Below are 17,715 nucleotides of genomic sequence, written 5' to 3'. Positions count from 1 at the left end.
CATGTGATCTAAGCTGAGGAAGAGACAAAGATGTACTCAATTGAAAATTGTAGAATCTGTAATCTATATGTATGTCTGTTTGTTCTAGGTATTCAAAATCAACATAGGTAAATGTTAAATACACCTTTTGAATTTTTTTCGTAGAGATGTCCCGCTTAACTCAGAAGAGCTGCTTTTTGTTGTGGAAAAGGTTCAAAGAATGTTTCCCAAATTGGAGCTACAGGAAGTACCTCCACTCGTATACCAGCTGCTTCTTCTTTCTGCTAAGGTAAGAGTTCCTTGTTGTCTTGCAACGATTCTACCGTTTTTTCCTTCTTTTTTTCTTCTTTTTCCTTTTATTGAAGAGCTATGATAGTACAGTGAAAGGCCACTAGGACACCTAACAAGGACATACAGTGGTAAAAGGACAAATGACCATCTTTTACAGTTAAAACACATTCTCTGTACATCGTTAAGCGGGGTTGAGATCCGTGTGCACTTCAGTGTTACGCAGTTCATCTGTTGGGGATACACATATTTCACCACGTGATACATTCCATTTAGCCCATTTGCAATCCAATTTCTTGGGACAGACCCTGTGTTTGAAAACAGCCTTTTCTGCTATCATCGTAGTGACCATGTTGTTAGCCCATCTCTGATATGTAGGCTAGTCTCCAAAGTCCCCAGTCCCCCATACTTGAGCTATATTCCTCTTAGCAAGGACAGATCCCAGTGATGCCCACGTGGGCTCAGTCTGGGTCAGGTCGGTGGCCTCCCATACCTTCAGTGAACAAAGGCGCAGGGAGTAAGTGATGCTTTTCCCGCTTACCCTCGCGAGAGTGGAGGTGATTCTCTCCCAATACAGCTGGAGGTTTGGGCAGTCCCAGAGTGTGTGGAAAAATGTACCTTCTGCTGGTCACCTCCTGAGGCACCCAGAATCCGGCCTACGCCCCATTTTCACCAGTGTATGTGCAGATAGGTAAGTTCTATGTAGGATTTTGAGCTGGCAGTTTTTATTTATTGAATCACTTTATAGGTACAGAAGTGTCTCTCAATAGAAAATGTGTGTCATGGATTATACCAATTATCCCTCATTAGCTTGGGTGTGAAATGTTATTGTTTTTCATTATGATTATTGCCACTACTTTTATGTAGTATCACAGTCAATACAATGATAGTTTATGCCTCACTTTTTCACCTTGGAGTCACACTACGGGTGAGCAAACTCTGATTTCTCTAGCCTGAATCCTGTGAGATGTTTTAAATATGTTTAATAAGCTCACAATTATGAGCAGGTGGTTTTCTGTGTTGAAAAAATAAGTGTGAACATTTGGACTTGCCAATATTAATCAATAATAAAATCTACTGAAGGATAGTGTCAGATGATGGACAAATATTATTTTTTATCTTCTAGGGATGTAAGAAGAATATTTTAGAAGGTGTTATTGCTTTTTTCAACAACCTGGATCAAGAGAATAAAGGACAAGAACAGAACGTGGAGTAAGTTCTATTGCGCTGTGTATTAGCACCTCTTTGGGGAGTCATAGGGTTGAACGAATTTCAATTGTTTCACTGCTTTGCCCTGTGGCTAAAGCACTCTAGTTATGACTTGTTGGTCTCTGTGCTGTTTCCAGTGTCCAATTCACTGAGGTTATCCACTGGTCATAACTTGTAATGTTGCTGACACTCATCAACCGTCCCAAGATCGAGAACCCAAATGTACCTGTATAACCTCTCGCTGACTGGAAGTAGTGATCCATGACTAGACTTACCATGGTGTGAAATTGTGTAAAAACATGCTCTCCTTTATGTCCATGGTATGTTTTATATGGGCAAATTTCTTTAAATGACCTCTTGTTCCACCTTCATCAAGCACATGTATGACCTTGAAGTTTGTAAACTGAGATTTCCCTGCAAAGCTAATTTCAAACCAAAATACTAATTGTATTGTAAAATCAGTTCTAATACATGTCAGCTTGGGCAAACTCCTCACTCCTGCAAGTAATCCAGCACGTCTTTACAGTTGAAGTGTTTTAGAATTACCTCTGATTGTGGACATGTCCTTGTTTTACTAGTGACTAACCAATCTGCAGACACCTCATGTCAAGTATCGGCACCTCTAGTGATTACAGCTCATAACAGTCCTGAAGAGTTAACTTGAGCCACACTGAACAAAAACAATCAGAGGATTTTAGAGTGGCAACAGTGCTTTGTTGTTCATTCATAAATATGTTGTTGGTCGAGTGCTATCTCTGTCCACTGTGTATGTGTGTAGATATGCTGTTGATCCAATGCTATCTCTTTCTACTGTGTATTTATGTATACATTCAACATTAGCAGGTTCATTGCACCTGGACTGGTTATTGAGTAGTTTATTTTGCAAACATGTTATGTAATTTTGTGTTGTATTTTTAAATGTTGACAACATTTAAGTTATTTCATGTGATACTGTTGATTTATGAAATCATGGAAGTAACAACATTTTCACTAATTTCCTTCATGTAATTCATACATTGTGTTATTGTAGTTCAATGGAGCTTGAAACAGTAACTGTTCCTCAAGACCAACTTCGGCATGTGGAAGGCACGGTCATCCTGCACATTGTCTTTGCTATCAAATTGGATCAAGACTTAGGCCGGGAGCTTGTCAAATATCTTAAGGTACAGCAAAGTCCAAGTTTAGCACACTCAGAGACAATACTTGTTTGTAAACAGTTTCCCTACCTTATTTGTGTTGCATTTTCCTGTTCTAAAGGACTCCACATCACCCAAGGAATTAGGTGTAGGTTTGAGTTGATGTCAAGCCAAAGACTGGCTTACATATAATGCATTACGTGGATAGGGAAAAACATTTATACATTTTCATATTCTTGACAGTCTCATAATTATTCAGGCCTTTTACTTATTTAAGGCTTATCTGTGGGCCGGCTGGAACCACGTTCTGACTAGTGCCAAACTTGGACCCACAACAACCTCATGTGAGTGGCTTCAGAGTGTTTCCCTGTTTTAAATGCCCATATTAGACAAACCTTTTAACTTGATATTTAGTATCCTGGATGTCGGCACAGGGCTCTACCGTAACACACAAGCCCAGTCTAACATGTTTAATATAAAGACAAACCTAATCGGGCTACTAGCCAAGTGAAGAGTGGTCTACTGCCTAGTTTTCATTGATGATCTTGTGATTATCATTTAAGTTTTTTGGTTTTCTTTGTTTAATGTGGAGCAGCCAAAACATAAGATATGTATTTGCATTTATATCCTCCCATTAAAATGCATCAACTAATTCTGATTACATTTTTAGGCTGGACAGCAAGGCGACACTAGCAAGATAATTTGCCCCTTCAGTGTTGCTCTTCTTCTCTCTGTGGCAAGAATACACCGATTTGAGGAACAGGTATAACATTTTGAATATTTCTTGCATCACCAGCACATTTTACATGTTTTAATTATTGGCATGCACTACAGTTTATCAGTGGTTATTTTTAATTGGAAGAAGTTTACACAAGTCTTAACTCCTTATTTATCCCTGTTCACTTTAAACAGAGCATGTAGTACCTTAACATGTTGTGACGCAGATATACGTACAAGCTTGAGTTTTGTAGATATGAAATTATGACCTTGGCTTTTCAGAGGAACGGAATCTTCTACTTCAGTTTACATTGTGACATAATTCGACTTTCTAGACCAATTGTTCTTAACCTTTTGACTTTTGTGGACCCCCACTTAATCATTACTTGAATTCGAGGACTCCCACTGAATCATTAATAGGAATCGGGGGACCCCACTGAGCCATTACTTGAAGTCAGGGACCCAGACTTAATCAAATTTGATGATTTGATCCGCAAAACGATATGCAACAATACAGAAACAAGTATTCAATAAACAAATAGACAAATGATGAAATGTTTTCTTAAATCACAAACATAAAATATGAAAATTTGCATTCTAATGGGAAGGTTGGGGCTTTCCTAAATTGAACTGAGGCTACCCATCTTCCTTACTATACTCTGTTTGATGGATTTGCACTGCTCCCACGAATCAGTGTGAGGACACCAACTTAACTTTTAGGCTCCAGTTTCAAACTTCTACACACATTTGCAGAACGTTTAAAAAAAATTGTTTTTGATATTGCATCCTTGTTTATATACACTTTATAAATCTGTTACCACTATTTAATTTTCAAAATAGTTCCAGAACCTATTAGTAGCGGTCGCAGACTCCCAAGGGTCCCCGGATGACCAGTTAAGAACCACAGTTTTAGACTCCTCGACTGATGCCATACCTAAGGACTTTATTCCCCATTCCCTTTACCTTCTTAGAACTCAGTCAGTGCTGCTGATTTACAGCTGATCATTATGGATGTTGGAAATCTGCCTTTTGTACATAGTCACCCCAGAACCTATTGCTGGACCCTGTTTAGTTCGCTAGCTTTAGAACTCTGTGCACTTCATTCCTTCTAACCTGAGCAAAGTCCTGTGCTCCTCCTTTAAATATTAGTTAATGAGCCTGGGGGGTGGAGTCTTGCTGTAGCCTAAGATGGGTGTTTTCCTCTGAGCTCCTATTCCACTCGGGAGAAAATTAGACGTGCACCTCTTCGCTAGCCACCTTGGCCCTCCGGGAAAGGTGCAGAAACACGATCTGGCTACTTGGGCATGCAATGTGCTCCAGAAGCTCACGACTTTGCCACCACCATTCAGTCTGCTTCAAGGACCAAGCGCTGGTAAATGTAAGTGGCGAACGCGGCGCGCCTGTGGCTGTATTCACCTTCTGCTGAGAGAACCCGCTGGCTCCTCTGTGATCTCACAACTTTGTACAGCACAGACGGAAAGTCGCTGACACCCCGCTGAGCCACGCACTGCTTCACTGGCTGGATTGAGCCTGCTGGTATCTAGATGCCCATAGAATGGTGGGAGCCCAAATCCTACTAGACCCTACCAAAGCCTCCCAATCTACCAGATGGGTAGGAAGGCGCTTGTGCCTTATCTCTCTAGGCCTAGCGGGAGAGCCGGTTGCCTGCTTTGTAGTTGGACTCAAATACCCCATCCCCTTTCAGGATACTACTGTTGAGGGCTTAGATCACTAGGCTGGGCAATTCCACTTCTAGTAAAGTGGCCCAGCGACTCCTTCAGCATGGCCCCCTCTCTGGCATCTCATGGGGGCAGCTTATTGACACAGGTGCCTGCGGCTTGTTCACCAAAGGACTGTTAGGACCACTACCCTCCGCCCCCCATCTGTTGGAGTGGAGGACTCTGGGTCAGACCCTCACACCATCACGGTCGGAGCGAGGTCCACGCGGAGACCTTGGGCCACTGCTCATTCTTTCCAAGGACCTATGCCAGCCACGGACTCTATGACCCCCCTCCACTTGGCTGTGCCTGCCCCACTGCACTCCCAGTTGTAACCCTTCTGCCACGGCCGGCAGCTTGTTCAATGGACAGAGAATTTGAGAGAAAAACTGATTATATCTTCAGGCTTAACGTAACAGAAATGTTTATTCAGTACTACGGGGCTGGAATGGGGGAGGTAAGAGCGGATAGACGCTGAAAGAAGGGGGGTGTGAAGGGGAGGGACAGAGTGCAGAGGAGGAGAGAAGAAGGGAGCGGGATGGGGCATGGGTGGCGAGGAGGGATGGTTAGAGGGGTAAGCAGATCTTTTATCTTGAAGAGGAGCTACAACTAGAAGGGAAGCCACAGCTGATACGGAGAGCTAACCCCCTTTATCATTTTACAGGTGCATTTGCACTAATCCCCTTGCATGGGACATCCCCACCTTTCCTGTATGCCAATACCTGGACATATGGAGAACCTACAAAGGAGTCATGCCTTGGTTTTACAACCTATTGTTCCAATACCTCCTTTCCCGCCCTCTCTTGACTGCATGACCTGGCAAAATACTCTGGACTGGAGGGAAATAATGGGAGACCTAGATGGCGGGGAACATAAAGCTCAAATGAAGTTCTTCCTCTTTAAAACTATTCAGAACTGTACTGGACCCCTGAAAACTTGTGACCATGGGCCTTCTCCCCTACTCATGATGCTAGAGATGTTTCCAACTGCAGGGCTACACAACCCATATCCTATGCAATTCTGCTGCTATCACCCATCTCTGGTCCTTATTAGGCAACACCCTTAGCCTCATACTCGCGCTACCCTCCCCACTCCCATGGCCCATGAACATGCTGCATAAGACACATGCAACCTCACTTCCCACAAGTGGCGGCTCTTGGCAATGGCCAGCACAAAACTCTGTACCCTGTGCACTGGTGCTCACAATTTATGCCTACATATGACGAGTGGCTAGCTGAGATGTTAAGGTAGCATTGTGTGTGCAACTTAGTAATCGACTACATGTAAAAGCTGACCTGTTGGAAATCTTCTTCTGGTCGCCCTTCTTGAACCTTTAAGACTCCACCTTCGGACCTCCTCACACTCCAACCCGACCAGGCTTGACAAAAAAGGATGAACCAGGGACAGCACATGACAAACCCTCCCTCCCCTTTTTTCTTTTCCTTTTTAGCATTTACAGGATCATCCCAATCCTACCCTCTAACCTCCCCTCATTACCCCTGACAGACAGACAGACCGAACCCCATCCCCCCAACAAAGGTCAATGGCAGACCGTGACTCCAAACAAGTCCATTTCACCCTTCCTCCACTATATGCACATCCCCACCTTCCTCGCCCGGACTGCCAACCACTTTGATTCCTTTATTAGACCCTACCCTGGCATACTATTATTCGGCTTGTGACTCTTTTTAGAATTTACTGCTCAGTAGCATGTTTCCCATGAGAGTAAGTCCCTGCCTTTCACTGACCTCTTACATGCTGACATGTTGTTTTGTTAGTTGGCTACCTGAGCTACCACTTCAACGCCGACAGCCGAACCTGCGGCCTATCATACTTGGAATACGATCCCTGTTATGTTACATAAAAATAAAATAAAAATGATTGAATTGGCCTATTCCTAACTGCGATATTTACCTTGCCTGTAAGTTCCTAGTATATAGTGTAAAGAGTGCATCCATGGGCAAGATTTTACTTGTGGACTGTAGCACTTATTGTGACAACCACTAGTGTGACAAGGAAAACATGGCTTCAGGCCTACAACTGTAGTCTGATTGCTGCAGTTTAAATCTGTAATACAGCCTGTTAAAGCAATTCTTTTGACAGGTAAAAACCTCCCTTTTAAATATTAGTAAGTTACTCCTACATAAGCCTTGTAGCCCTCAATCAAGGTGCATGGAATTTAAAAGAATGACATGTAGAAAATTAATATTACCATGTCCCTAAACTGATGAGGCTACAAAAGCTATTTTTTTAAGAGCATCTTTTTATTCAGTTATACAAATTCTCAGCTTACACATACAGCTTTATAGATTCAAAAGCTCAGATGGTAGAGGAAAGATATTTATACATCGTATAATCAGCGAGGAACAGTTACATCAAATCTGGTGGACTTGGCGTCTTATTCTAAGTCTGTCACAACGCATGATGGCAGCACTTCAGGCATCCCAGTATATCTCCAAGGGCCAGATGTATGACCCACCAATTTGCGAGTTGCAAATTGTGTCGTATTTGCTTCCCGCAATTTGTGCGTCGCAAATTGGGATGCACATAAATGTGACACTGTTTGCGATTCCAATTGGGGTTGCAAATTGCATGCCTCATGCATATTAATGAGGCTGTCGCTATTTGAGAACCCATAGGGAATGGCTGGCACTCCCAAGGATGGTGGCCTGCTGAGGTCAGCAGACCACCATGTCTGGGACTGCTTTTAAATAAATCTGTTATTTTTTTTAAATGCAGCCCGTTTTCCCTAAATGAAAACGGGCTGCATTTAAAAAATAAAACTTTTTCATTTGATTTTTTAAGGGCAGCAGTGGTCTCTGAGACCACTGCCTGCCCTTAAAAAATAATTGTGCATGAATTCCCAAAGGGGAGGTGGTCCTCTGGAGACCCTGTCCCATTTGCAAGTGCCTTACCACCCTTCTGAGAAGTGTGGTAAACTGCGAGTGTTTTGCGACCTCAATTGCGGTCGCAAAACATTCTTACATAGGTGTTGGAGTCGCTATTAGGAAGGGATGGCCTTGGAATGCCCCTTCCTAATAGCAAATTGCTAATCCTATTTTGCGAGTCGCTAATTGATTAGCGACTCGTAAAATAGGGTTGGTACATGGGCCACACGTTTTTTGCGGTCGCAAACAGGCCTAAAACCTGTTTGCGACTGCGAAAAACTGTCGTACCTCTGGCCCTCAGCCCCTACGTACAACCATACATCCGATCATTCGTCTTGGTATGTCACCCATTGACCCCAAACCTTACTGAAAGCTATTTTCAATCTGGCAGGCCCAGCTGTCCTATATAAAAAAAGAATACAGATAAACATGCTAATACTGTATCTCAGTAATGGGACCAGCTAGAAAAATTATTAAACCACTATTTTTAAAAGTTATTAGAAATCCAATTTAATTGTGATGTCGTATTTTTAATACACATTAAGGAAAAGTAACTTTTAGAAAGCATGAAAGACCAAAAGGCTAATTGGCATAAGCCTCTGCCAACTCTCAGCCTGTGTTCGGCCTTGAATAGGTGCAAACAATAGGCTGTCCTGAATGGACAGAAATGACTCCTCTGAACTCTACAGAATGTGCAAGGTGGGGGTCGAGTGGTTCTTTTTGACAGCACCTGGTCAGATCCTGTTTGATAGGTCTGTTTAGCCACTTGCAAAACTTGGGTCACTCTTGGAAGGGAGAGAACAGGATGCCAAGACAAATCGTGTGGATCCCCTGTTTGTTTAGTGTGGCTAAGACTTTCTCCATCTTAAAGTGTCTTGCCACATGGTATTTTGGTGCCTGTTTGCATTAAATCAAGCAGGAACTACTGAAAAAGTGGTTAGGATTGGCCTTGAGATTGCCCAGCAGTCATCCCACACTGTAGCTGGTTCTAGGCATATATATGGCACCTCTAGGTACCCTCTTAATAACACTTTCTGGACCTGCATAAGAACAGAAGAGTACTGAACCTGCTGTTTGTGACCTGAGAGGAACCATGAAGGACTGGACCTCCTCCCTCTTGTATCCAGGACAAATAAGTGGAATGGCTGACCTTCTGTGTAGCTACATGGAGTCAACAAGTTTCAAAAGGCCTTTTCCTGGAAGTACCGAGCTGACCAGCGGTAACAGGGCATGTACTAGGCCCTGCTGTTGGCCACTGCTGACATTCCAAATTGCCTCTACTTAGGCCCTGTGGGGGCTTTAGAAGTATACTCCTGTGGTTGATTGAAGACTAAGGGCCTGATTTATATCTTGTTGATCTGTATACTCTGTGGTGAGGTAGTATACATACTACCAAGATAATGGTCTGCCCACCAAATCTATATGCGAGTGGACCATAGGTTTAGGCATTGCAGGGACTACTCCGTTTTAACCCCTTTGATGCTTGTGACGGAACAGTTCCGTCACGAGCGTCGGTTGGGCTGTGCTGGTGACGGAACCGTTCCGTCACGACCACGCCCGTTTTGGAATCTTCAGCACAGCGCGAAAATTCGCGCCGCGCTGAAGCGGTTAAACCTGTAATTCTGCCCCCTAATGTAGATGGGCGGAATTAGAGGTCAGTTTTTACTGCTTGCCACCGTCAGGAAAACCCTGGCGGTAACGGGCAGTGAAAACTGATAAATGCACCCCTCACCATGGAAGAGGGCTCTCATGGCGAGGGGGGCATTTTCTTTTTTTTTTTTTTCCAAAAAGAAAATCCCATTTTCAGATTTTACTTGTGAAAATAAAAAAAATAAAACTGTTAGGTGCAGGGATCTGTCATTCTGATGGAGCCCTGCACCACACAGCGTAGTGCATTGACAGGAACTGCTGTGGTGGCGGTTCCAATCAATTCTTTATACATGACCACCAGCATGGTGTCATTTATAAATCTGGCGGGTGATCCCTCCACCTGGGCGATGAAGTTATGTACTCCGTCGCCCTGGGGGAACAACTAGCTGTCCTCCAGGACTTAAATTCGGTCCCAAATCAGAATGTAATATCTTTGACTAGGATGAGTCAGGTTGGTGTACCCGACCGACGCTCATTCGCGGTCAGCCTGAAATTGCGACTAGATCCCCATCTACCACAAACATAGGCTATCAGTGATGCTTAGAGCTTTTTGGTGCTCTTTCTACTTAAACTTTTAAACATTCGTATCTCTGCTTCCACTTATTTAATGTTTGTCATGTTTGTGTCATTTTTTCATTAAATGTTATATGTTTTGTAGTAAAAGACAATCTTCCTGCTTAGTCTACAGTTACAAAGTCCTTTGGTAGATGTTCACCCCTGTGCCCTCCCAATGAAACCGAAGATGAGATGAGGAAGACATGTTGGGCAATATGAATGCAATCCTTTTCTGTTATATGTTGCTACAGTCTACAAAACTGGAACATCTACCATAAGTTTGCAGAGCGCCTTCACCAATATGTCACTTATGTAGCTGTGAAGCAGAGTGCAACAAAAAAAAAACCTCATGTCTATGATATGAAAGTACAATTTGGTCTGTCAGAGAATATCCTGTAATGGTAGGTCATGTGTTCCCTTTACATTAAGACCTTTTATTTTTTATAACTACAGGTGTTCGAATTCCTAAAAATGGCAATTGTTAAAAGTTTCAGAGATCTCCAGTTTCAGGCGGGCTCTAAATGCCTTCAGGATCTAATTCCTAAGCCAAGCTGCGTCTCAGCAATGATTTTGGAAACTGTGAAGAACAGGTAATCATCTGAGATAAAGAAATAATGTGTTTTTTGTCCAAAAACATGACATGCTAGCAGGTTGATGTGTTTTGTACCACTTCTTCCAATCTGCCTTCCTCTCAAATGTCTCTTGCCGTTAGATGTACCATGTTTCTTATGTATTTTGTTTTTTTGCTGATTTAAAAGACCAAGTCTCGAAAGTGCACTAATTGTGTTAGTTTATATGGACTATACCTCAAGTACCAACACAAAATTAAGGCACCCTTGAACAGATGCAGGCAGCCTGACAATGATGTTGATTAACGTACCACAAATACTCCAACATTCGGAACTGAGGCTGGCATTCATGGCCCACAAAGCTTTGATCTTTATTGTTTTGTTTGAATCTGTATTATTATTTTTCAAACAACTGTAAATGCATTTATGGTACATACAGCATTAGCATCAATTTTTCAATATGTTAATATTGTGGCAGATCGTATCCATTTACTTAAAGCTTCCCTCAATATCATGATGCAAATTATAAGAGTGCAGTACTAGTATGCATGCAATCATTTCCAGTGAACTCCGGCAAATGTTCCAGGCTTCATGGATTTGTGATTACAGATCTAAACAATGTTTGCTACAAACCAACTTAATATAGCTTAAACTTGTTATACGGCTACCTAACACAAAGCTTTGATCTGTATAATATTGCTCTAATGTCCTACACACTAATGTAATCAAATATTTAGCATTCTTACTGGCCCCTGTTATATTATTTCTAATCTGATTATTGGTCAAGTGGTAACCACAGAATGTTCTGTCAGAACATTGGTAAAGATTGTATTTGAGTGTTGAAAGACTGGAGGTAACGCCGTCGTGGTCCTGCAGATAGGAGCTTAGTTGTTCCCTGTTAAAACGTGTTAAATCTATAGATATCTTCACCTCCCCCTTTCAGTATCCTTGCCTCAATCTTTAACGTCATAATACGTTCTCATATTGCTAGGTGAACCATTGAACCCTCATCCATTAACCACATTTAGTAATCAATGCCTCTTCATATTCCCATCAACTTTAAAATGAGATTTGTTGTCCAAGTATTCATTGTTCATCAATATTCTTCCTCAATCTTTTAATGTTTTAACATTGTCTAAAAGCTTTAGCTTTACAAGTGCCCATTCTCTCAGTTTTCTTCTTTGCTAACTCTTGGTTCGTCCTCCATTACGACATTCATCATTTTCTTCTCTGTCCTTGAGGTATTGAAGGAAAACCATATTTGCATCATGTATTGTATTGGCGGTTCATAAACCGCACATACTTCTGCCATCTAGCCTTAGGTTTGAAAAAGTAAAACTTGTTTATCTTGAAGTAGTTATTGAGCATGCAGCATAATTCAAAGACTAATCCTATGTCCCCAAAAGCCCCTAAAGCATTGGTGTACAGACTACATTCTTTTCCAAAGGTGGAAACAAAGACATTTTTAATAACGTTTCACTGAAGAATCGGAGCAATGCATCAAGACATCAATATTAACCTGTAAACATCGGCAACTGTGTTCTTTTTTTTCTCTCCATTTCACCAATGCTTACAGACTTAAGTCATATATGAACGACTTGGGGGAGGGTGAGCGGGGGGTAAAAGAATGAAAATATTTGAAACACTCCTTTTTAGGTTCTGGCTTCATTGTAAAGCTTGGCAAGTGTGGAAAGACAAAATAGTGTTTACAATCCTTCTTTTGCATGGAATTACAACACCACCATGTGTCAGGTGCTTCAAAAAGTTCAATGCTAAAATAATCTTTTGCAGTAGAATGCATAAGTGGCCTGTTCTACCATTATGATGCTGGAAGTTGCTACCTAGTTCCCCAAGGGAGCTTTTGATGAATAGATTTTATAGGAATTCGAGATCCACATTTAAACTATTGGCCTCAAGTCAATTGCATATTTTGATACCAACGTCAAAACCCTTTAAAAAAAAAACTCATCCCAGTGAGCAACTTTTAGAAGACACACCCACCCAAGAAAAAGTGATGCTTAAGGTGAAGTACTTTCCAACTTTTTGGTTGAGGTTACAACCAACCTAATCCCACAAGAAAGATCAGCCTTGAACCAAAAAGGTATCTTTACACAAGGACAGGCCTCTGAGTTTGAAGACCTAGCACAACTGGAATCTCACCAAGCTCCAGTTATTGAATCTGAGTCTGGCCGCAATTCAGCAGCCCAGTTTCCATTTCATCAGAGCAGGGAACTGCTCCGATTGCCAATAAGCTTTCTTACTGAAGCTTTGGGATATATTTTGATCCAAAAGAGGAGAAACACTGACGAATATCACACCACAGTCGCCTAGGAATAAGGGAGATGCACCAGATGCACCATCCCGGCAGCCAGCTAGGCCACAGCTTAGCAACCCAGGCTCCATTCCAGCTGTCTCAGAACAGATATTCATTATGACTGCATCCAAGATCATCAGAGGTTTAGGGGGAAGAAAATGTGTGAAATAGCCATTAGACTGGATTCACCTCTGTGAGGTCATAGATCCCTACCATTTTAAAATCATTTCCCCCTAATGCGATATCTGAGCACAGTGCTATCCAACAAAAATTTGCATTCTTCCAGAGATTCTAGGTGTAGATTCATGAGGAAGAGGATTGTATCATTTAATGTATTGAGAACATGGATTCTCACTGTTAGACCCAGGGGCTGGTTGAGGGCCCACCTGACTTTAAATGCCTCCCCATCATAAGCAGTAGCAGAAGGCTGCTCTACTGGTCTGACTATGGGCAGTCAGATGATCTTGTGATAAATTGGCCAGCCATTTATTTAAATTGCACCTGAGAGCTGAAGAGCAGGAGGGTCCTGCGACACTCATTTTTAGAAACCCATTTATGTTTAGAGTCACGAATAAGGAGTAATGTGAACACCCAAAATGAACAGGCCTGAACCAGTGAGACAACAGTCCTAAACCAGAGGAGGGACTGCCATAAAAAACTCACCACTAAGCAAACTCAATTAATGGCCATTCTAAGGGCTTGTGACACAAATAATGTGAGTAATTGTGTTGTCTGTACAAAAGCAAAATACTGTTGCATCAATGTTGGAATCCTATTTTCACAGTTAGTTTGATATATCTATACAACATTATAGTACTTATAATGTAAGAGCAATGACAACATTGAGACTAAAGAGTTAGATTTCAATGTGTTTTATCTCTGAGCCCAAGCCCCCATTTAAAATGTTTCTTTTTCTTTTTCATTATATATTTTTGTCATGTATATCAACCGCGTTCCGTAGGGGAGCCATAGCAAATACGAAATTTTGGTTCAGGTGAGCCAACATGGGTAGGGTATTAAAGGGAGGAAGGAGGATGGAAGGGGGGTTAAGTGAGGATTTGACCTAGATCTGTCAACCGAAAAGGAAAGATTGTTAGGAAACCACATATGGGTATAACTAGAGCCCACCTATAGAGCAAGGGGAGGTAAAAAAAAGTTGGAAGTTAGCTCCCTTAAACAGTTTACAGTTATTGTTCTCACTGCCTAAGTGTCCCAGTCTGAACTCATTGGTGTCAATGGATATAAGGCAAGTAGGCTTTACAAAAAGCTAAGAAGGGAAGGAGGTTGCAAAAGTTTTATTTTACTCGGAAATTGTAAAAGACACATTTTTGAGAGCTTAAGAGGAGTAACTAAGGATGAAATAGTAGATGAGGTTCACTCGAACAGCCCCATTATGAAGCACCATTCAGGGTTAGGTAACAACCAAGCAAGCATGGCCCAACAAGGGAATAGGCATAGAAGGCAGGTAGAGAACAGTAAAGAGGGAAATTAAGTCACGGTCCCACAGTACTAGTTCAAACATGACGAGAAAGCAGAGGAGCAGGGAAAAGAAGTGTGATCATAGCCTCACCTGCCTATAATGAGTCGGGCTGGCTGAGTGAGCTGGACTAGGAAAGAAGGTGGTCAAGCCTTTGGATCTTATCTTGCACTGTGTCAGGTTTAATACAAATGCTACGTCTAGCTGTGTTTAAAGAAATTCTAGAATTATAAATGATAATATGCTTGTGTGAGAAGTTGGCCTGATATATAGTGCTCACTATTCTAGTGATCACTTTGTATCATTCCAAACGACCCTTATTGATGATTGGTTGTAAGTCAACCTTATAGACCAGCTATCCTAGTAGCATGGACAAGAGCAGTCTTTAGGCTAAACTCTAGAGGGCGTGTTAAGCCAGCTGTTATACCATCACATATACCCCTTGAACACCAAGTGAAAGGACACCACACAAGTTGTTATGAAAATAAAAGGATATTTATTTATAACAAGTCTACCCTGAACTCTTTATGAGTCAGGGAGCTAAGCACACAACAAAACTCTTAAGAAAATACTTTAAGTTGCACAATTTACACAAATGCCCGAGGGGCACGAAAAACCATATACTACAAAAGTGGAATGCGAAATACTAGCAGGTAAGTAACAAGATCCAGAGGCTTCAGGATCGCTAGGACTACACTACAGAACCTTCAGGTTAGGAGCAGGAGGCCTAGGGAGATCGGGTGCAGAGTGTGCACTCTCACGCGGGATGCGGGACAAAGTCTATGGATGCTAGATTTCGTAAAGTTACAGTTATCGGACGAATCCGACTAGATAGGCTGAAAACGAAAAAGGATCTGGACACTTAGATAGTGAACCTACGTTGGAGCACCGAAATGCTCAGGTTACCTAGCCCAGGGGCTGCGGCTGCATAGGGTTCAAAAGACGTTGGGAATCCTCGTTACAGTCTATGGAGCCTGAAAGAAGAAGTTGCTGGCAGGCGACCAGTGATGAAGTTTGATGTGATCCAAGCCTGGATCGGTGATGGAGACGACCTGAAAGCAGAGGGGACTCAGTTCTTAATCACTAGCCAGTGATTAGGTGGGCACCAGGATGGCACCGGATGAAGTCACCTCGACCAGGTGAGTGGGCGACGCTGGGCTCTGCAGTCTCTCGGACCAAGAGGCGTTGTCGGCGACCAGGATGGAGGTGCGAGCTGTCCCACGAAGGTGTCTGCTGTCGGCGATGCTGGACCCAGGATTGGGGCAACAAACCTTGGCAAAGGCAAGCCCACGCGGTGGACTCAAAATGGCGTCTGGAGTGGACCAGGAGGGTCCGGGGTGCTCCTCTGTTGGAAGGGAGCAAGGGCCAGTCTGGAGCAACCAGACCAGCGATGTAATCGTCGTGGTTCGTCGTCAGGAGGGCCACTAGCCAGCAGGCAAGTGACCGGACAATGCGGTGAGCAGCAAAGAGCAGAAGGGCCCCACGCAGATCTCGTGGATGCTGGGGGGCTGGACTTCGGTGCTGGAGCTGCTCAGGGTTAGGGCTTCTCAAACCCCAAAGCACTCACTCGAGGATCCCTCGGCGGTCGTGCTGGATAAGCGTCGTGCAGGTCTTGAAGATGGCCGGTCCCTCTGGTCTCGTCACACCCACGAATCTCAGCTGGGCTGATGATGCAGGTAGAGGTCAGAGATGGCAGGGAATCCGGGTCTCGTCGAGCTGGGCAGTCTTGATCCGGAGGATGGACTTGCAGCAAACCGCATGCGCTTAGATGGTGCCTGCTGGTGCAGGGTGGCTACTCCTTAGCCACAAGGGAGAGTCTTCAGAAATGTTCAAGAGTTCTTTCGTGGAAAGTAGTCAAGATTCAGAATTATCTAATTTGGGAAGGGGGCCTGCTCCTACCTTTATCCTAAGAAAAGGGGCTGGCCTGCCACTAGGTCCTGCCCATGGGTGGGACCAGGAGGGGGTGGTTACACCCCTCTCCTTTGTCCAGCCTCTCCCCAGCTCAGGGGCTGGTGTGCCCCTGGAACTGGTTTGAGCTGGCATATGCACAGTGAGCACCGGGGTGTCACTTGCAGTCACCTTCCTCTCAGCCCTGCCTACCTGGGATACACAAAACCCTGTCTGGGATGGTGCTAGCACCGCCCCTGACAGGAAACCCATTGTCCAAGCTCTCCTCGCTGGAAGTACTCCCAGCAGCAGGAGGTCAGACTTGTGTCTGTGGTGGCAGCATCCATTTTGTGATGCTGAGGCTCGAGTTAACTTTAACCGGGGTTCACAGTTACATACATGTCGTGTCCCTCTAGAAGGGTGTAATGCTAACCCCGTTGCCAGAATTGGCGAGGGGTTAGTATTCCAATTTGTATGACACCTTACTCGACATGTTTTGATAAAGCGATACCAAAGTTGGCAAATAACCGCGAGGATTATAAGGCACTTAAGAGTATATGGTACGCGTTATCATGAAACAGCTATTAGGACTTGGTTCCGCAAGCTGCAAACGGGCTCAGCTCATGCCAGAGCACCATCTCACATAATTCCAAGCACTCTGCCTTCAGGATTGATAAGGCCTGCCATAGGAGTGACTGACAGGAATACATGTGTCCATTTTAAGGTTTAGATATCCGAATACTATATCTAAAGCAAAGGGTGATTACACCACCTTGCCCCAGCTGTCGTGCAGCCAGTTGTGTCAGATTTAGATGGCCAGCCAGGGGTGGCATAATACATGCTGCAGCCCCTGGTAGGCCCTGGGTACACCTATGCCCTGGGTACCTAAGGTACACTGTACAGGGGCTGATAAGGTGACTCAGTATCCAATTAGAAATGTACCTAAGGTACATGGAATCCATTTTACAGAGAGAGCAGTAGGCCTGGGGCCCTGAATAGCAGGGTCAACTAAGTCTGAAAACCAGCAAAACACCAGGCAAAAAGTTGGGGGCAACCATAGTCAGGTATCCACCTTCCTACATAACCACCCCCCCACCCCAAACGAAAGGAGATAAGGCTATCCTTGACCAGGTAAGCCTATATTGCCTGAGTGGCCATATGAGGTGGTATATGCACTGGCATGGTTACCCCCTATCTCATGGTCCACTAAGCAATCCCTCACCCTAAGGGTATCTGAGGGTCTCCACCATAGGGAATCTCTACCTGTGGTGTGTTTTGGCAAAGTAAAAGGCTGGTGTGGGAATGGAGTACTGAAGTGAGACTCCACT

The 17,715-nt window shown here is 43.5% G+C and overlaps 1 protein-coding gene across 1 annotated transcript in view; it reads left to right on the top strand.

Moving 5' to 3' along the window:
* FANCI (FA complementation group I) overlaps window positions 1-17,715 on the top strand; it is a 636,131-nt gene that overhangs the window by 100,778 nt on the left and 517,638 nt on the right. The window contains exons 8-12 of the mRNA XM_086958134.1: window positions 145-268; window positions 1,394-1,479; window positions 2,507-2,639; window positions 3,283-3,375; window positions 10,594-10,730. Of these exons, the coding sequence (XP_086814260.1) occupies window positions 145-268; window positions 1,394-1,479; window positions 2,507-2,639; window positions 3,283-3,375; window positions 10,594-10,730 (573 nt within the window). The remainder of the gene's footprint in view (window positions 1-144; window positions 269-1,393; window positions 1,480-2,506; window positions 2,640-3,282; window positions 3,376-10,593; window positions 10,731-17,715) is intronic.

The sequence above is a fragment of the Lissotriton vulgaris genome, chromosome 2_1 (genome assembly GCF_964263255.1).
Source record: "Lissotriton vulgaris chromosome 2_1, aLisVul1.2, whole genome shotgun sequence".
Taxonomy (NCBI): domain Eukaryota; kingdom Metazoa; phylum Chordata; class Amphibia; order Caudata; family Salamandridae; genus Lissotriton; species Lissotriton vulgaris.
Note: the sequence above shows the minus strand (reverse complement) of the source record. Positions and strands in the feature narration are given on the sequence as shown.